At 36.7% G+C, this 18,933-nt stretch overlaps 1 protein-coding gene across 7 annotated transcripts in view; it reads right to left on the bottom strand.

The window, feature by feature from the left end:
- Window positions 1-18,933, bottom strand: part of MYO16 (myosin XVI) — a 329,444-nt gene that overhangs the window by 7,424 nt on the left and 303,087 nt on the right. For all 7 annotated transcript variants that reach the window (XM_085552537.1, XM_085552506.1, XM_085552526.1 and 4 more), the window contains 2 exons: window positions 13,818-13,976; window positions 8,609-8,700 (listed from right to left, as the gene is read on the bottom strand). In XM_085552537.1, coding sequence (XP_085408663.1) covers window positions 8,609-8,700; window positions 13,818-13,976 — 251 coding nt within the window. The remainder of the gene's footprint in view (window positions 1-8,608; window positions 8,701-13,817; window positions 13,977-18,933) is intronic.

The following is an 18,933-nucleotide window of genomic DNA, read 5'->3' as shown; positions in this document are numbered from 1 at the left end:
CTTTTCAATCTTTTCCAGTTTGCAGGCTGCCTAAAAATGTGATCAGAACAAATTCCAGCCTGCTACCAATAGTTGACACACAGTTCTGCTTGTCTGAGCCCTTAAAAGTAATTCACAAATTCTAGTGGGTCTCCTCTGGATCATCAGTTTTAAAGACTGAAGTCATCAGGATGCTCTCTCTCACCATTTATTACACAATTAAAGACACAATTTCATTCGGCAATTCTAGAAAGAGTTATCGCTGTATGCAATTATTAGTGAGGGCAGCACATTTTGATTCAACATGTGATAGGCATGCATCTCTTTCATATGGTGTTTGTAGCTCATCTAAATGGTCTCTGCTCTCTCTGCTTTCCTTTTGCATCTGATAAGCCCCTACAAAGACTTCTTCCAAGCATGCAAGTAATGTATTTTTATTAATTACAGAACAAATGTTACAACCTCTCAAATTCCTAACATTTTAGGTACCAAAACAGACATGTTTTGTTTTTATTTCTAAATTACAAAAAACATACATTAGGAAGAGATTTCTCTTCCACCAACTCTTGAATCAAGAAAAAACACCTGTCACTCTACATATTATCTAACAATAAAATATTCATTTGAAGATACAAGGGCAAAGCACACAGATAAATAAGGGCATGTTAAAAAAAAACAGGCAAGCATTCAACATAAATCAATATGTAAATTTGTGTTTGATTGGAAATCCTGCATTTGCCATGTAAGACCCCAGCAGGGATTAGAGAGCAGCTATGATTAATGAGTTTACATGCCTCTAAATTCCAATTAAAAATTTCCAAATACTAATGTACTACTGGGATCCAAGCAGATTCATCCAAATCTGGATGCTGGGACATGCTTTTTTTCTTTTTTTCCTTCTTTTTTTTCTTTTTTCTTCTTTTTGGAAATGCAGACCCCTGGGACCTAATAACTTGATGTATGATATGCAAAGGCAAAATGATCATTAGATAACGATTCTCGTAAACTGCTGATAATTTTCCTTTGTGTTGGTGCAGTTAGTGTAGCATTACTATCTCCAAAAGGATGGCAAACGAATTTACTGGAAAGGAGAAAATAGCAAAACACACTAGTACTGTCTGCTACAAATTTGAAATTGGTTTGGAGAAGCGATGCCCAGCTTAAATGAAGGTAAACATGAGATCCCTCATTGGCATGTATTTATTTTGCTATAAGAGAATGCCTCAGTTAAAAGTTCCTTATACCAAAAGAAAAAACTAGCTTTAGATCAGGTGGAATATAAATGACAAACCCAAGGAAGTCAGAACTTTGTTGATACTTAAAAACTGCAGATAATCTCAAATGTAACAGATGTATTTAAAATACAGTGGACTACCACAGAGGTCAGGAAGAAATGATTTCCTTCCTGATAAGCACTTTCCAGTAATCTTGATTTTTGGAGAGACAGATTTCATTTTCTTCCAAGCAGTGCTTGAAGCGGGTTAGAGATCGCTTGGGCATAGATGACTTTGATTCAAACCCTCCACTATCACAAGGCATTTTGAAAGGTATCAAGCATTATTAATGGATGGATGGATGGATGGATGGATGGATGGATGGATGGATGGATGGATGGATGGGAGGGAGAGAGGGAAGGAGGCAAGGAGGGAGGCAGGGAGGCAGGGAAGGAAGGAAGGAAGGAAGGAAGGAAGGAAGGAAGGAAGGAAGGAAGGAAGGAAGGAAGGAAGGAAGGAAGGAAGGAAGGAAGGAAGGAAGGAAGGAAGGAAGGAAGGAAGGAAGGAAGGAAGGAAGGAAGGAAGGAAGGAAGGAAGGAAGGAAGGAAGGAAGGAAGGAAGGAAGGAAGGAAGGAAGGAAGGAAGGAAGGAAGGAAGGAAGGAAGGAAGGAAGGAAGGAAGGAAGGAAGGAAGGAAGGAAGGAAGGAAGGAAGGAAGGAAGGAAAGAAAGAAAAATTCTATTGTTTGCTTTGGCTTAGCTTTTTGAAAAGATTTTCCTCAAAAGTTCATCACTGATTACTGTAACTGCCTCCTGAAGGCTCTTCCTCACAGACTGATGGAAACTGGGAGGATGTACCCTGAACCTCTCAGACACACTGAATCCCTTTTCTTTGCCCAGGGAAAGGGAGTTTTGGTCAGGAGAAGAATCCTGGGCTATATACACCTTTGGAGTGACTAAGATTTCATATTCTTAATCTGATCACGATTCCATTGCTGGTACAAATTGTCTCATTTTCTCTCATGCTCTTGGATACTCCTGGGTTTTTCTTTTTGTTCTTCTTGCTGTTATTTCTTTCTCTTTACTATTATTTTTCCCCAGGAACACATTTTAGTTGCAAAAGCAGGTGTTGATCTCCAGCTCAGTTTTGTACCTTTCCCTCAATGAAGTGGAAACATGCCTAAAACCACATTCTGGATTAATTAGCCTAATCATCTTTCATAAATCTTGGAAGTCATTCCACAATCAGTGACATTATATCTTTGCAATGTAAAGTTGGTATACAAATCCTGAATAGAGCAGTACCATAATCTGGCAAAAAAAAATATTGGAAGAAGGTAGGAGATGTTCAATAATATATGACAGCACACATTCTAGGCTCTTTGATTACCTGAGCTGGGAATACAGTGGGACATGTTCAAAACAGGTGGATTTTACTTATTTATTTGGATCTCATGGGCTTTTATTATTTATTATTATTTGGTTTGGCTGAGTTTATCTATACACTAGATTTCTGTTATCAGCTACAAAATGACGCCTTCCTAGACTGACTGAAATTTCAACTTAGTATTGAAATATATTGTTGTTTTTTTTCTCTTAAGCAATATTTCTTTCCCTAGACAGACTGACTATAAACTGCTCTTTAAAGATTTCAGGAGCATCTTCATAATTCAACTCTAATACTTCAGAAAAAATGATTCTGCTCTGGATAGAAACTGTGCCTTTCTGAAGATGAGCTCTGAAAACAGATCACCTATTGCAGATGTCTTCAGGACAGCTGACCCAACAATACTGATATCACTTCCTGTAGCTCTCTAAAATCTCCACATACAGATAGAAACTATGTTTCTCATTACACTTTTGAAGCAATTGCAAAACCCATAATTGAGCTCTATTTCCTAATGTTGTTTATCATCCTGTCTTGCAAAAAAAAAAAAAAAAAAAAAGGTTCCTCTTATAGTCAAATAACATTAGAGGCAAACATCACTTAACTTACAGGCTCTTAGCTGCGCAACTCTCCTACCAGGCACTTAGAACTGCGAACTCACAGGTACTGACTGTGAGGCAAGGGAACACCCTCCCATTGAACTCATAATTGAAGCAGATTCTTATGATGACCCACTGGCCATTGTGGAAGCCTAAGCAGAATCACGACATACTTCGGCCAAGCCTCAGAGCTTAACGAGGGCACAGGGATGTTTGAGAGGATGTTCCCTTCTCCTCAACAGTAACAATCTTCCAGTAAGGGAAAAGATGACTTACATTTTCCTTTTTGGAGGTCCCAGCAGTCAGAACTAGGACATGCTTGCAGAGGAGGGGAGCATCTGCCCTCAAACACCGTTAACACAGCAATATGTGTCCCCAACAGTGAATTTATATGTATCACCTTGTATTATTTAATACATAAGGTACATATTTTTTGCTTCTAAAAGTAAAGCCTCACTGTATTATAAGTCCCAATTTTTGTCTGTATTTGACATTACAAAGAGAATTCCTTGGTACTGCTGTCAAAACAAATGAAGCAAAACACAATTTACAGACTTACACTGATACAGATTGATGATAAATATGAAACATTCTGTGTCCTCTCTTGGATGTTACATGTTTACAAAGGCGTTGGTGATTTTGTTATTACAGTAGACTTGGTTGATTGTGACATTTTTCTTGAAATATGATCAAAGATTACTTCCAGCTAATAATCAAACCCAATAGATATTAATAACGAATACTAGAGCCCAGAGTTTAGAAAGAAGTGTGACAATAGGCTGGGGGTAGCAACGCATCACATTCTTGTGTATTCATTTTTTTCAACTTTTGAACAGTCAACAAAAGAAGTGATTGGCAACAAATATTAAATAAAATAGGAACAAAGACAGCCCTTGGAACTATAATGAATGTGCAGCTCTTTCTGAAGGAAGAGAGTGCTGAAAGCAATGAGATTTCATGAAATAAGAGCTATGGCTTAAGCTGTAATGAAACAATAAATACATTCTTCATGAATATGAAAAGATATTTCCAATTTTTCATTGTCAGGTGTTGGCTCTTATATTACTGCAACCTGCCAACCAGCACTATGGGGTTTAAACAAAATAGAAGAGATAAGACTGCAGATTTTTTAATATAACAGTAAGTGAAAAAAATAATCATTTTTTATCTTACCTCCTACCTTTTGAGTATGTGACAGATAAAACACGTTTCAGAAGGGGACAACCACTACTAGAATGGCAGCTGCTTGCTTATTTATGTCTTGTTCTGGAAGTAATTCCATGGGATGCTTGAATGCAAGGGCCACCTAGTTTCAAATAAGTCAACTTTCCATCATGAGAAAACTAAGCTGCAAAATCTTTGCATCTGTTAATAAGAATTTTTTTAATCTTTTTCCTCTGTTGGCTGGATCTTTAGGACACTATGGCTGTGAACTAACTTACATAGTAAGCCACCCTATAAGTGGATTATTACAATTTTTATTTCAAGAAACATAAGTATCACATTGATACGTGTATGAAGACACATGTGACATCTGGAACACCAAATATGACTTTCCACTTTATTAATGCCTTAGTGCCTCTGTCTTTTCCCACCACCGACCTGTAGTGTGTACCTATTTATTTCTCACTTCTTTTATTCACCTTCCTTTTAGTCCTTTCCTTCTTTCCTCTTTCTAAATCCCTTGTTCCATAATAGTACTTATTATTCTCATTTTATACTTCCTCCAGCCTTCCTTCTCTGAATCATCCCTTATCTGCTGCCTGCTTTTCTCCCCACTCCCACCCCACACACATGCTTATTATTGCTCCAGTCTTTAGTGTGCACCTCATTCCCATCTGTTCTTTACCTCCACGTTGTCCATCTTATCCTTTTACAGACAGACCATGTTGTTTCTTGCTGCCCACATAAGAAAGAAGGAGTCTTTTAGCTGGCCTGCTTTTCTCCATTTCACTGTCTTTCTCACACCACATCCCACTTCATAGTGAATGTTAATAACAACTTTTAAATGTTTTTATCAAAAATAAAAAAATAAATACAGATCTGAATCTTTAAAACAGAAGACAAGGTTGCTTTGCTTTTGTCTAAGGTCCCAAAGATAAAGTCTTGCCTTTGTTGTCTCTATTTGTTGTCCTGCTGCTGATCCTGACATGCCAAAGAATTTACATATCTCAACAGCCTTTGTGCTTACATCTTTAAAACATAGCTGATGAGAAGAAGCAATAAATATTATCCAGAGAGAAGAGTCCTCTGGACTGGCTGAAGAACAGGGAAATTACTGATGTAAAATATACAGAGCACTGAGGAGATATTTTATAAAGGTTTTTTTTTGTTTGTTTGTTTAAGATGAAGTTTTAGATTCTGCTAAGTGATTTCAACTCAAAAAAGAGTATCCAGTATGCTTTGGATCACTTCTTGGAGCCTGACTAAATAGAAATGACTGTTAGCCATAACAAAATCTGCTGCTTATGCAAGAAATACCTTGCAAGATCTTGAGCCTGGGCTGTGGCTCCACTCCTCCATTAATGCAAGCGGGGGAGGTTAAGTATACAGCACAGCCCTGCCAAAATGGAATTTGGGACACTGGTGGATGGGAAGCTGGACATGAATCAGCAGTGTTTCCAAACAGACCAGAAAGCCAACCATATTCTGGGCTCCATCAAAAGAAGTGTGGTCAGCAGGGTGAGAGATGTGATCCAGCCCCTCCACTCTGCATTGCTGAGGCCTCACCAGGAATACTGCGTCTAAATGTGGAGTCCTCATACACGAGAGATATGGACCTGTTAGAGCATGTCCAGAGAAGGACCATAAGAAAGATCCAAGTTTTGGAACCCCTCTCCTATGAGGACAGGCTGAAAGAGCTGGGTTTGTTCAGCCTGGGAAAGAGAAGGCCCAGGGGAGACCTGAGAGTGGCCTTTCAGGACCTAGAGGGGGGCTATAAGAAGAAAGGGGACACTCTTTAGAAGAGTCTGTTGTGAAAGAACAAGCAGAAATGGCTTCAAGCTTAAAGAGGGTAAGTTTAAACTGGATATAAGAACGAGTAAGGGCAATAAGACACTAACATGGGTTGCCCAGAGGTACTGGAAGCCTGGAGACACTCAAGGTCAGGCTAGATGGGGCTCTGAGCAACCTGATCAAGCTGTAGGTGTCTCTGTTCAATGCAGGAAAATTGGACTTAATGGCTTCCAGCTCAAATGATTCTTTGATTCTATCAAGATTATGGCACAAATGACCAGAAAAAGCATACCTTCCACTTTGGTGGTTTCTTTGACTCTGGAAGAAAATGATGGGGAAGAATTTAAGAGTAGAGATCCAGACATGTTTGAAAATGCCAAACAAATCACTAAAGAAATTTTAAAGAATCAGCATTTCAGTAATTTAAAATTAGTAATTTTAAAACAAGCTCGAATGGGGCAGTTTCCTAGTTTTCTGCTGTTCATGGAGCAAGAGGAGAAGCAGAACTACCAGATGGTTTTCTGCAGAAGCTGAGTATGCTTGCAGCTGATGAATTTAGGCTTAGATACTAAGAGAAAAGTAGGCTTTTATATAAAAGCAGATCTGGATACTGCTTCTTGCAACACTGTTTTGTTGTAGACTTCCAGTCTGTGTTTTGAAAGTTTTGTTTTACAAAGAAAACTTAAAACACATGGAACCTGGCATCCTGTCTTGTTGAAAGAATATATGTATTTCTTTGTTAACAAATAGTTTCTTAAGGACCTATTATCTGAACAAACTAAAATACATGAAACAAGGTTCAATTTTCAATATTTCAGCTTTGCTGATATATATGAAGTTACATTCTTTATGTTCCATGTGGTGTTTGCTTCTAATCTACACAATTGTGAAGCCACAGTACAATATAAAGGGAAAGCAATTAGTTAAAAAATCATACTTTGCAACTCTTGTAAAAGGTAAGACCATTTATTTTTAATCAGATAAAAATCAAGGTTTATTTTTAATTTTCTTCCTGTTTTTTTCTAGCAGAAGAAAGTAGGACTTTATCATATAATTTTAAAATGTGAAATATTTTGTTTATATTTTTAAATCTAATATCATTTTTGTCTTTTTTTCATCCTGACCTTTAAGTAATAATGGCCCTGAAAAAGTAGCATTTATGACCAATATTGAACGTTTTTTTCCAGCAAATTCTATTTTAGAAATGATTAATTAAGCTGTTTTTATAGGCTTCATATTCTGTACTGGTAATAGCTTCCAAAATATTTGTTAAGATTGATTCTTATTATGAATGTCAATATATGCTAAGCTGAAGGACTTGTTCTCTAAAGGATGTAGTTTTGCAGGTTTGCATAGTGCAGAAAGTTTCAAGCAGTGCCACAGGTAGTTATCACCTGATGTGACAACATGATGGTACTGTAAGCCACAGAACTTGGACCTCCACTGGATGTCCATGAGCTTTGAGATCCTGTGATAAAAATAAAATTAACTCCTGTCTCTTCAGGAAGGAATGAGCAGAGAGATATTAAACAAATACATAAATATTAGAAGTCCCTGAAGGTTAACAAACCAGTTTCCTTTAGCTGAATTGACAGTGTCAGCCAAGAACCTGAGGACTCTATGTTTCTCTCTCTAAAGTCAATCAGTGCTTTTGAAGATCTGTGAAACAATCTGTCCTATCTCATATGTCTGTACAAGAATTACTTCAAAGTGATAAGGTTATTGCATGAAACTCTGGTAAACAGTTTTACAATAGGCTTGTATGCTGTTAAGAGTCACTGGTGGTATGCTAAGAAATGTCAACTGTAATTAGAACCAACCATTTTCAAGTACAATGCAGGCTTTCAAAATAGCAAGGATGCTTTTTACAGTAAGAATTTTAAATCCTGTGAGCTTGGACTTCTTAAAAATTATTTTTAATGTGTTTTGTTGTTGTTGTTGTGGTTGTTTTTGCAGTATTGTTTTGGAAGATGTTTATTCACTATAGCAGTTATATCAAAAATCACTGGGCTGCATTGTTCCTTCTCTGAACTTGTCACAGTTCTTATAAAGGTTGCATTTAAGGATTGTCTCTGCATGTAATTCTGAGTACACGGCATGGAATATGTTTTAAAGATTTGTGAGACACTCTGCCAACTATCTATTTACTGAAAAGTGACATTTTGAAGTACTGAACTGAAATTGTGTTCAGCTTTTGGCAATTGGTGTTGGATAGATCAAATATAGAAGTTTGAATATGGTTTAAACTTTCTTCTAATATAAAGCATTTAAAACCTGCAGATTAATTTAATTGATGTGGTATTTTGATTTTGATTTTTATCCTTAGCTCAGTACAAACCTGTAAGAGAAGTATCTTTCAATATCCAATAAACAGATTTAAATCAAGAAAGCTTTTAACATGCAGGTACTATGAATTTTTACTCTCTTATGAAGCAAAAATTACTCTCTTTCCTTAGATCATCACTGATATTTTTACCTGAGTAGTGTGGCTCTCCCTGTGTCTTTGAATCGATGAACCTGCTGTAGTGCTCGCTGACAGTCTTGAATATTCATTTTCCTCGGGTACACCTAGGGAAGAACAATAATAATTTATTTTCTAACCTGACATTTATGCATTGGTTGATTTCAACACAAGACTAAAAAGACTCTGACATATTTTACTACAAAGGAATGATAAATGTCACACATTTGCTTGGGTATTTACTACTCCTGCGCTTACGAAAGCTGGAAAGGTTATTGTTTATCAAACATAAACACTATTGCAAGTGTGTATGTTGGTTTACAGAAATTGCACTGAAAGAGTCTACAAATAGCACGCTACCTACATGACACTGACCAGTAATTCCTCCTGCGGTGTGGAAATCCCTGGTTCCTCTTCCCCTGGCTCCTTTTTATCACAGAAGCAATGCAAATGATATGGAAAATGGCCCCAATTTCTATTCTCACACTGATGTCTCTAGTCACATGGGAAGTCAACAGCTCCAGATATTACAACTTCACCTCCTGTGGGGCTTTTTTGTGTAACTGTTGTACCTATTGTGCACTCTCCATGTGGGAAATAGCTGTCCAAAATTCTAAAGTGTAAAAACCAGTATGAAAGATCCAGGCACACACCACTTCATTTCGGTTAAAAAAAAAAAAAAAAAAATGCTTGAAATAAATGTGTTTGCTTGTTTGTTTTAAATCGAGATTTCCTTCTAAAAATGTTTCTATGAACACACAATATTTTTTTTGCAATGATAAAAATTTAACCACATTTTAATGCAGAATGCCTTTTTATGTTATGTTCTTAATTTAACTTGAATTAAAAATATATTGTAATTTATTTGCATAATTATAGACACTAGTAAAAGAACAAATTTTTTTCCTAGACCAGTAGAGTGCTTTTGAAAAAGATACTGCTTTTGCATTATTTTCATACACTTAAAGATCTATGGTGCACGATAGCCTTGAGCTAATATCAGTGATTTTCTATTCCTATGAAAAGCACTTTGATAAGCAGTCTTATCGAATAAATAAAGTTTCCATGTACGGCAACAGCATGTCAACACAGACCAAGCAGAGACTTAGTGGAGTTTGGAAAGATAAATGGAGTAGTTGATTGCACTTTAAAAGTTTTCCTTTACGTGCACCTAAGTAAATATTTGGATACCATAGTTGTGCACTGAATAAGACCTTGCTTAATTCAGTACAAGGTTGGAAGCATCAATTTAGCAAGGGCAGAATTACAAGAACACAGGTTAATGAGAATTACAGGCTGGAGTATGAATTCTGTCATCAGGAGTGGGCTTTCTTTAAACTATTCTCAAGTTATCTACAGTAAGTGCTCATGTCGGTGTCACAAGAACATTCTGTAAGGTTGTATGCTGTGACACCATTCTGTGATTTCCTAGGCTGATGGGAACTCACTGCCTACTGTGCTGAGATCAAGTGCTAAGTTCCACACAGCAGACTGCAGCCCACAGATGACCTGCTTAGAGAAAACCGCCACCTTCTTGGCAGGTAAGTTAGGCAAGATTCATCCCCTCACCAGAATAATGCACAGGGCTCTTAATGAAACAGTCAGGTTCTTGACAGCTGACCAACATGAATTATACAGTGAGTCCATTCACATGTATCTCCACACAACAAACAGTGGGCCTCAGATGTAGATGAAGAGAAACAAGCAGCAAAACTTCCTTGGAGGGACAGCAGGATGCCAATGGAGCCGGGTGCTTGGCACAGTGCAAAGCATGTGTGCCCATTGGGCATAATGCAGCATACTCAGTCTCCTGTGGTCCAAATGGGCAGTGTCATCTACATAGAATCAACTCTAGATTTCAGTTGGATCACAGAAGTAAGTAAGTGCCTCTACAGCACTCCACTAGGGGTAAAAAACTGACATATGCCCGGGCAATTTCTTTCTTTCACTAACTGAAGGTTCAGTCACCTCAATTGCTTTATTAGTTGTCAAATTTAATCATTTCACTCAATAATTAAGTGAATAAACTCCTCTATATCCCATTAAGTAACAGGTGGAAAAAAACAACAGTGCATTTCACAACATTTCTATCTGCTGTGTCTGTTTCCCACTTACTCTGGTGTTCTGAGCAATTTAGGATCATAGATTTCGACACTGTAACACAGAAGATTATTATAGGCTTTCTGATCACTGTTTGCATTTGGACAAGAAAATAGTTTGAAAAAAAGAAAAAAAAAGGTTTCTTTTAGAAAAGGTTTACTGTAGAATAATAGTCTGCTAGGTGTGGCAGGTTGTAGAAGTCAGGTCACACGGTCATAGTACAGAGTTGTAGAAAGCTAATAATATTATAGACAAAAACAAGAAGTGGATTACATTATATAATAAGAAAAGAAACTTACTAAAACTGCAGGCTAACAGCAGTGCCAGAAATTAAACTCAGCTTCTCAGAGCAACACAGCATTAATTTGTTTGGACGCTGAGCTAGCCAGTCTTTTAGTTGCTTAGTAATGATTTTCTAAAGAATGATCAGGTTAGACATAAGATTAACATCTTAGTCAAGATGACTATTCTTATGACCATAGTGACTTTAAGATTCATGGTGTTTCAGAGAAACAGTGCTGACGCTTTTCTTCATTCTTAACAGTGAAAGAAACAGCTTTCCGTATTACCTCGTGTGATGTTGCATAAATCTATGTTTTCCTACTAACAATGAAAAGTAGGTTACACGGTTTCACTGTGTAGCAATGGGAAGCAAACTATTTTATGCTCACAAGTTTTGTAATCTCGGCATCAACTAATTAATAACACATTTCAAGTTTTACTCCCTGAAAAGTTAGAGGAATCTTTTATATAGTAATAAAAAATGAAGTATCTCATGGAACATTCAAAAATCAAAGAATCATAGAATCACAGAATCACAGGTGTTGGAAGGGACTTCAAGAGATTGCCAAGTCCAATCCCCCTGCTAAAGCAGGCACCTTGCAATAGGTAGGTATATAGGTATTGCTTAGAGATTTCACACAGATTTCAGAATCACGAAGATGTTGAAGTTGAATCTTGGAAGGATTTTTACTTTTAAGAAAGGTGTTTTACAATTTATGTAACACTGAAGTTAAGTACACTGAAAATTTCTTTTTTTTCTTTCTTTTCTTTTTTTTTTTTTTTGGTGCTTTCAATTATTACTGATGTTATCTGGAAAAGTGGAATTCCATATCACAAATCTTTTTTTTTTTTTTTTAATTTTTTTTTTTTTTATTTTGGTCTTTTGTGTCAAGGTAAAGCTAAAGTTTGTAACATTTCTACAACAGCCTGATAGGAAAAATGTAGATTTGGACCTTAAAATACTACAAATAATATTAATTCCTTGCCCAGTGGGATACTGTGAGACCTAAAAGGAGTTTTTTTCCTGCTCGCTGTCTACAGTGAATGCCAAAACCATTCCTTATGAAAGCTGCATCAAAATCAGCAACTTTCCACAGAAAGTCTAGGTTTGATGTAGTGATGTTTTTTAATGGAAAAAAAATACCTTACTGGAAAATTCCACTGCACAACATTACACCTTTATGATTAAACTTTCCATTTACAAATAGTTTAAAAATAATTTGTTTATACATAATAGATCCAGTGTGTTATCAATGTGAATAGCCCTGGGTACTAGTGGTTGCAAACACACTAATAAAAACTTCACACAATTAAAAGCACTCATCTTACCTACCAGTTGCCCTTCTATTCAAGCAACGACCATTTATTTCAGGAACTGCGATCATTTGCTAACTTAACTATAATCATCACAAATTAGAAACATAAAGCATCACTTCATTTCTAAGCTAAAATAAAAATGCAGCTTTTGTAATTAAACTCCCAGTTAAGGGATCTGGGGATAAAATGATTGCTCTTATAAAAAAATGATCTCCCACAGGTCCCATTAGGACATCAGAATATATGATTAAAACCCTACATAGAACAGAATCAAAGTCTTGGTCTACCCACAGATTTTGTGTTAATATAACAGTCTGACTGTTACACATTTTGAAAACACACTCCCTCCTCCCTAAATTGTTGTATTGATACAAATGGGGACACAGTTATAATGGACAAAGATGCCTTTTTCTTCTATTACAGTGTGCTCCCAGTTCCACACAGGAATGAATGCACCTCTACACTCCTATAACTTCTCAAACTGGATGAATTTTCTGCTTTGATTATCAGAAAGAGCAAAAAAAATTATTTTGGCCAACAACTGCAGAATAAATTTTCCTGGGAAAAAAATAAATGAATTATTTAATTTTGAAATGCTTCATTTCAAGTAATAAAGTTTGATTTTTTTCATTTCAAAACCAGAGGATTTTTTAAGTAAAGCGTATCTGGAACATGAAATGAAATCTTCCTGATAAGCTTGATTTTTCAGTTCAAACCTATGCATATTAAACAGCTCTAGCTTTCAATTTATTTATTTTTTTTTAAGGATAGTATATTTGGGAAAAAAAATGTAGTATTTCACTTGATACTTTATTCCTTTGATTTTTCCAGTGTTGTTCTCAAGCTACCAACTATATTCTACATTATGTGTATGTCCACCCTTAGCATTACAGGCAATACAACTGCTCTATTTAGGTAAACCATATTCAGATTTAAGTTTTTGGTAGGAGGATAGCTATATGTGGTGCCACGCATATATTTAGACATTTGCTCCTCCACATCCCATCAAAATAAATACTTTTTTTTGTCTCAATTTACATTCATACTTTTGTAATCGCACTATCTGATTCTCCTTAGTACAGCTGTTATAACCTTAGGACTATGCTTGTAGGACCTTGAAAGGTCATTCTTCTTGCACCTTTTTGATCATCTTACTGCAATTACATACAATTTGCATTCACTAACAAGGCACTTGTACCAATAGGAGATTCTGACTTTCCATTTCTCTTCCATTTTTATTGATTATAGAATCAGAAGCCAGAAATCTCAGTTCTCCTTAGGCTATTTACAGACTTGGAGCTGAGGTAATTACAACTTCCTCAACAGAGGCTATATTATCTTTTTCACATTCAGCTTTTATTGCAGATGAGCTTATCGGTTCATACACACAAAGTTAAGCCAGTTCCAGAAACAGAGATAATTCACAACTCAAGAGATTCCGGCTTGACTCTGTCTTTAAAAGTGCACTGAAAGGCGCACTTCAGCAATTTTATGTTAGAAGAGATTTGGGATTAAAAATGCTTACCATTTGATACTGAATTTCCATTTTCAGCAGTCACAGAACTGGACAGTGGATTAGAAGATTGAGTTTCGTGGTTATTTGCATTTTTATCCTGCGTTTCTGATCCAGTATCTGATGCATTTGGATCTTCTCTGCTCCTCAAGTTCAGGTTAGTTTCAGCACCTGCCACAGAGGAAAGACTTGTCAGCTTTTGGTTTGCTAGTGGCTTTCACACAGAAATAGACACAATTAACTTTGAGAAACCAAATTACTTTATCAAATCAATTTAATTAATCACTAAGTTCACTAGACCAGTGATAAATGTGGAAGGTTCAAGTAAATTACTTCTGTGGGGTTTTTCTATTTTTTGCTAGTGTTCCACCTGTAGCCATTTAAAGTTTATGAAATTGAAAGCTTTAACAAAATTTTATTTGTACTGTTTCTCTTCATATATACATTAGCTGAAAAAACTCCACATGTTTGTATTGATCTTATTTTAGGTTCTATTCTATGTCACAGAAGTTCGCATACTGCTGTCATTGCTGCAATGTCTTTCACCATCACATCAGGTCATAACAATAACAGCTAAAACGTGGCTTTATTCTTTTCTTTTATTTCCTCCCTTGAAAAATGAGACAGCCTTTAACACAAAACAATAAGTAGCAACATTTCTGCCAGCAAGGCCTCCCCACAAGCACTATTTACCCTGCCTCAGGGCTTTCCAGCCATCAGTTGTCACTTTCTATAACATTCTGGATTTTCAAGTCATTGCGTCTAGTTAAATTTATTCAAGATACCACAAGGAGCTCTGGTCCTGGAGTAGATCACAGGCTGCATACAGTGCATATTTCCTCAAACAGGAGGGCAAAATTCTCTTTTCTTCTTTCCATCTTGACTGAAAGCTGAGGGAGCTGGGAGACAAGGCCAGGAATGGTCCCACTGCTCATCTGGCACCTGGGATGATCCCCACTTCGCTGTTCTGTGGCAGCCCCAGTGAGAATGCTTTAAGTGCTGCACTGGCAGGGCTCTCTGGCTAGCTCCATTTCAGTTCCCCAGCCTCCTCCACCCACTGGGAGCTGGCATTAGCTGAAAGCCTGATGCGTAGTGGCTCATCTGGGTACATTTATAACTTTAAAATGGAAATATTTCCTCTGACAGTCCTCAAACAGCTTGCTTTTGGGTGGGTCTGCTTCAGTTTTCTCATAATAAGAGCAACGACTAAAGGAGGTCAAAAGACTAGCTATTAAAACCACTGTTATAGCATTCACTCATATGTCCAGTGACATTCTTGGCTCTCTCAAAGATGCAATATATACTTATAAGTAAGTGTCAAGCACATAAGGGGAGAAGAAAAAAAAAAATAATTTCTCACAATTTACAGATACTTTTCCTGCAGATTTTCAAATTTAATGTTGAGTGCACAGTCAACTCTTATTTTCATGCCCAAGCTGAAAAAAAACCCTTGAGTTACAAAGTACCAACATTTTTTTGAAATGAATTAATGAAATGAAAACTATACTTCTATTTTGATTGACTCAAAATGTTTCCTTTCATTGAAAAGGGCTTTCTTAGTTGTGTTTAGCTTTCAGTTATCTAATACTGAATCTTTCTTAACATTTCCTTTTTGAACAAAAAAGCTGTCTTGAAAAGTCAAAAAGTTCATTTCCAAGCTGTCAGAATAAAACATTTCAATGTTGTTGACTTTTATTTCCTTTCTTGCCCTCATTCCCTGATCCTTACTTGTTGCCAGATCTGATTGGAGTATTTTGGTAGTGCTGTTTCATAAACTGCATATTTAGGTAAAAGTGCTATGTACTGAAGAAAACAGGCCACCTCTACCTCGGTAAATGATTTGGGGCAGGCGGCAGAACTGGAGCCTGAGCTAGAAAATTCATGCAGCACAATTATAAGAGCATGCCTGATTTAGCTTTTGTGCGAGCAAGTTGACTGAAAAATGTGTCTTTGCAGCTTGCATTTAATTTGTCTGAAAAGGAAATGTCACTTTTGGATGTTAATAGTCAGTGCATTTGCCTATAGATCATAATCCACCTACATAATTATTGTGCCACCTTTTACATAGAGAGTCTCCAAGGAAGTGGCTGGGATCCTTATTTTTCTTGATACCCAAAAGATTTATTGATTTGCCTGACATCTGCAATTCATTTGACTGCACAAGTGGAACAATATTTTCTTGCATTCCAAGTCTGTAGAAGCCTTTTGTTTCATGGGTACATTGTTATCTTTTCACAGAACTCATGAAGGGCTCAGAAAAAATATATAAATCTTTTCTCCTTTGTACTGTACAGAGCATTGTGGATATTTACTATTGAGAGAAAATCACGTCATAAACTGGAAGAAACAAGTAGTGGACAAACAGAATACCTTTTGGGGCAGCTATTTACATAAAGATATACTATCCCATTTGCTCCATTCAGTCTCTGTAACAAATGTACATCATCAGTTACTTAATCATAGAATCATGAAATCGTTGAATCATAGAATGGCTTAGGTTGGAGGAGACTTTAAAGATCATCTAGCTCCAACTCACTGCCACTGGCAGGGTTGACAGCAACCAGATCAGGTTGCCTGGCGTTCCATCCAACCTTGCCTTGAATTCCTCCAGAGATGGGGCATCCACAACTGCTCTGTGCATCTTGTGCCAGCAGGTGCCTCACCATCCTCTATGCAAAAGTTTCTTCCTAGCATCTAAACCTTACCTCTTATAGCTTGAAACCATTCCGCATTGTTCTATCACTATCAGACTGTCTAAAAAGTCACTACCCCCGCTGCTTGTAAGCTCCCTTCAAGTACTGGAAGGCCACAATTAGGTCTCCCCAGAGCCTTCTCTTCTCCATCTTAAACAATAAAAGGCTATAATAAAGAAAATACAGTTTGCAGTGCCTTATTTCCTTAATCTTGTGGGCAGTAGTCTATAGTCTGTTTCAAAACAATCTGGATTGTATAAAGGTGATTATACTGATTTTTTTATACATAGGCATCTGCAAATCCTTGTTGAAGCAGACGTGAATCTCTGAGAAAGGTGTAAACATGTATGTTGGCTAACTTCTAAAAGACTCCTGGAGAGGCTGGAGTTTACCCCTAGCAAATACATACTGCTTATTTATTTTTGACTTTGTGTAAAATGGGTGAGTTTCTTACAGAAATCTCTTTTATAGATAGGATAATAAGAAGATACTTTAGTCAAGAGTAACTAGGGTACTGTCCAGCATTGCAGAACTTACATAGGATCACTGTGTAATCCAGGCTGGAATTGGGTGTCCCTCTTTGCTGCCTCCCCACTACCTGAAACATCTACTGAGCATAAAAAATCCATCTCCTGACTTCTAGTTGTAACACTTCTGTTCCACACAGAGTAGCACTGCACAGCAGTTTCTTATACAGGAATGCTGTGGACAGATGTAGAACATACAGGGAAGTACACTGATAACACTTATCAATAAGAGTTATTGAAAAATAGTTTTATCCATCAAATACTCATCTGAAATTCACTGGACCCTCATGCATTCTCAGACATCTGATACAGAAGTTTAGATCTTTCTCCACATTAAAGACTACTTCCTCCTGCTGCCATGAACCCCTACAGAAACAACAGCACACAGCTCTCTCATCCCTTATCAGCCTTCTGGAACTATCACAGATACTTCAGAAGAGAAGAAGAAACTATGGTTCCTACAGTTGCACATCTTCACCAACCCAAGCTTTTTGTGCAGACTTGTACTCTGTTGTTCTCACCAGATGGCTGGATGATCGACCAGAAGTATCTACTATGGTTATTTATTTATTTATTTATTTTTAGTAACAGCATTTTACCAGTTGCCAGCCAGTAATGAATGTTATTTGAAGAGTCATCCATGCCTATTAGTGAGACACTAGCTACAGAGAGGTATCAGCTGTAAGAGCACAGTGGGAGTTCATGATTACAGAAGGAATATAAGCTCCAAGTGAAAAATATACAGATTTTTTGCAAATGTGAGCAGCACTTGGACTATTATTTTGGCAAACTCACTGTGCCAAAAAGTTATCTCTGACTCAGTCAAATTCTGCTTTGACTAATCTTGCAGTTAATGAAGACATATGGACAATAAGGATGTATATGGACTGGGGGCAGAATTTGCCCCTCAACTGCAGAATAATTAATAACTGAAAGCAGGGTCATGTACAGCATTTTTATCACAGTAAAACAAATGAAAATGTAACAGTTATTTCCTTACAAGCAAGCTCTGTATTCCAGTAAGCCCATAATTAACTGTATCAATAATACTTGAAAAGTGAAAAAGATGCATGCAAAAGAGGCAGGTTGTGAAATCCACATTTGCATAGTAGTCTCAGTGTTCTTCAAAAGACTAAAGAGTTTAAAACTCATAAGGCATCAGAGGAACATATTTTCACTTAATTTGAAGTAATAAATTCAGAGTATGGCAGTAGCGAACAAGATGTAACATATGATTCTATATCTGCTTTCTATTTTCATTCTTGAATTATTATTTCCAAACACTACAGTTAATTCATAAGCAGTATTTAGGCTGAATTAATGGTGTTATCACCAAATTATAAAATAAACTAGTACAGGTTCTATTCAGATGACAGACTACAGTGCAATAGTGAAACATTTTAGGAACAATTAATTTGATAAGGAAACTGTATATTTAGCCTGTTTAATAAAATCTGAAACAAAGTATAAATCAATGATTGATATCAGCATTTAGGTGGAACTAGTATACACTCTTTTTGCAGCAAGACAGGAGAAATAAAATGCTATTAAAAACCTAGCAGTAGCTCACCTGACTGAATTGTAATTTACTTTTCTGACAATGCCCTTTTTTTTCCTTTCTTTCTTTAAAAATAAGCACATCCATAACTTACATCTGTCCCTTTATGCTCTTTTTATTTCAAATACTCCTTTTAGTATTTAGTGCTCATTTACAGTCTGACTGAAAACTCATTAATAACAACAGAAGGCCTCCACTGCTTCCAGTGGGTTTTGGATCAGATTCATGCTTACCTTGGATGCTTTGTGCAGTGCTGCCAGAGCACTGAGCAATTCATGATACAGGGTAAATACAGAGTGCCTCCTACTTATTCCATCCTGGTAATTTAAATGTGCTCACAACTGTTCTCT

This window comes from Coturnix japonica, chromosome 1 (genome assembly GCF_054131305.1).
Source record: "Coturnix japonica strain WE chromosome 1, WE-NBRP24, whole genome shotgun sequence".
In the NCBI taxonomy this organism is placed as follows: Eukaryota; Metazoa; Chordata; class Aves; order Galliformes; family Phasianidae; genus Coturnix; species Coturnix japonica.
The sequence above is the reverse complement of the archived record's forward strand: the minus strand, read 5'-3'. Positions and strand labels throughout refer to the sequence as shown.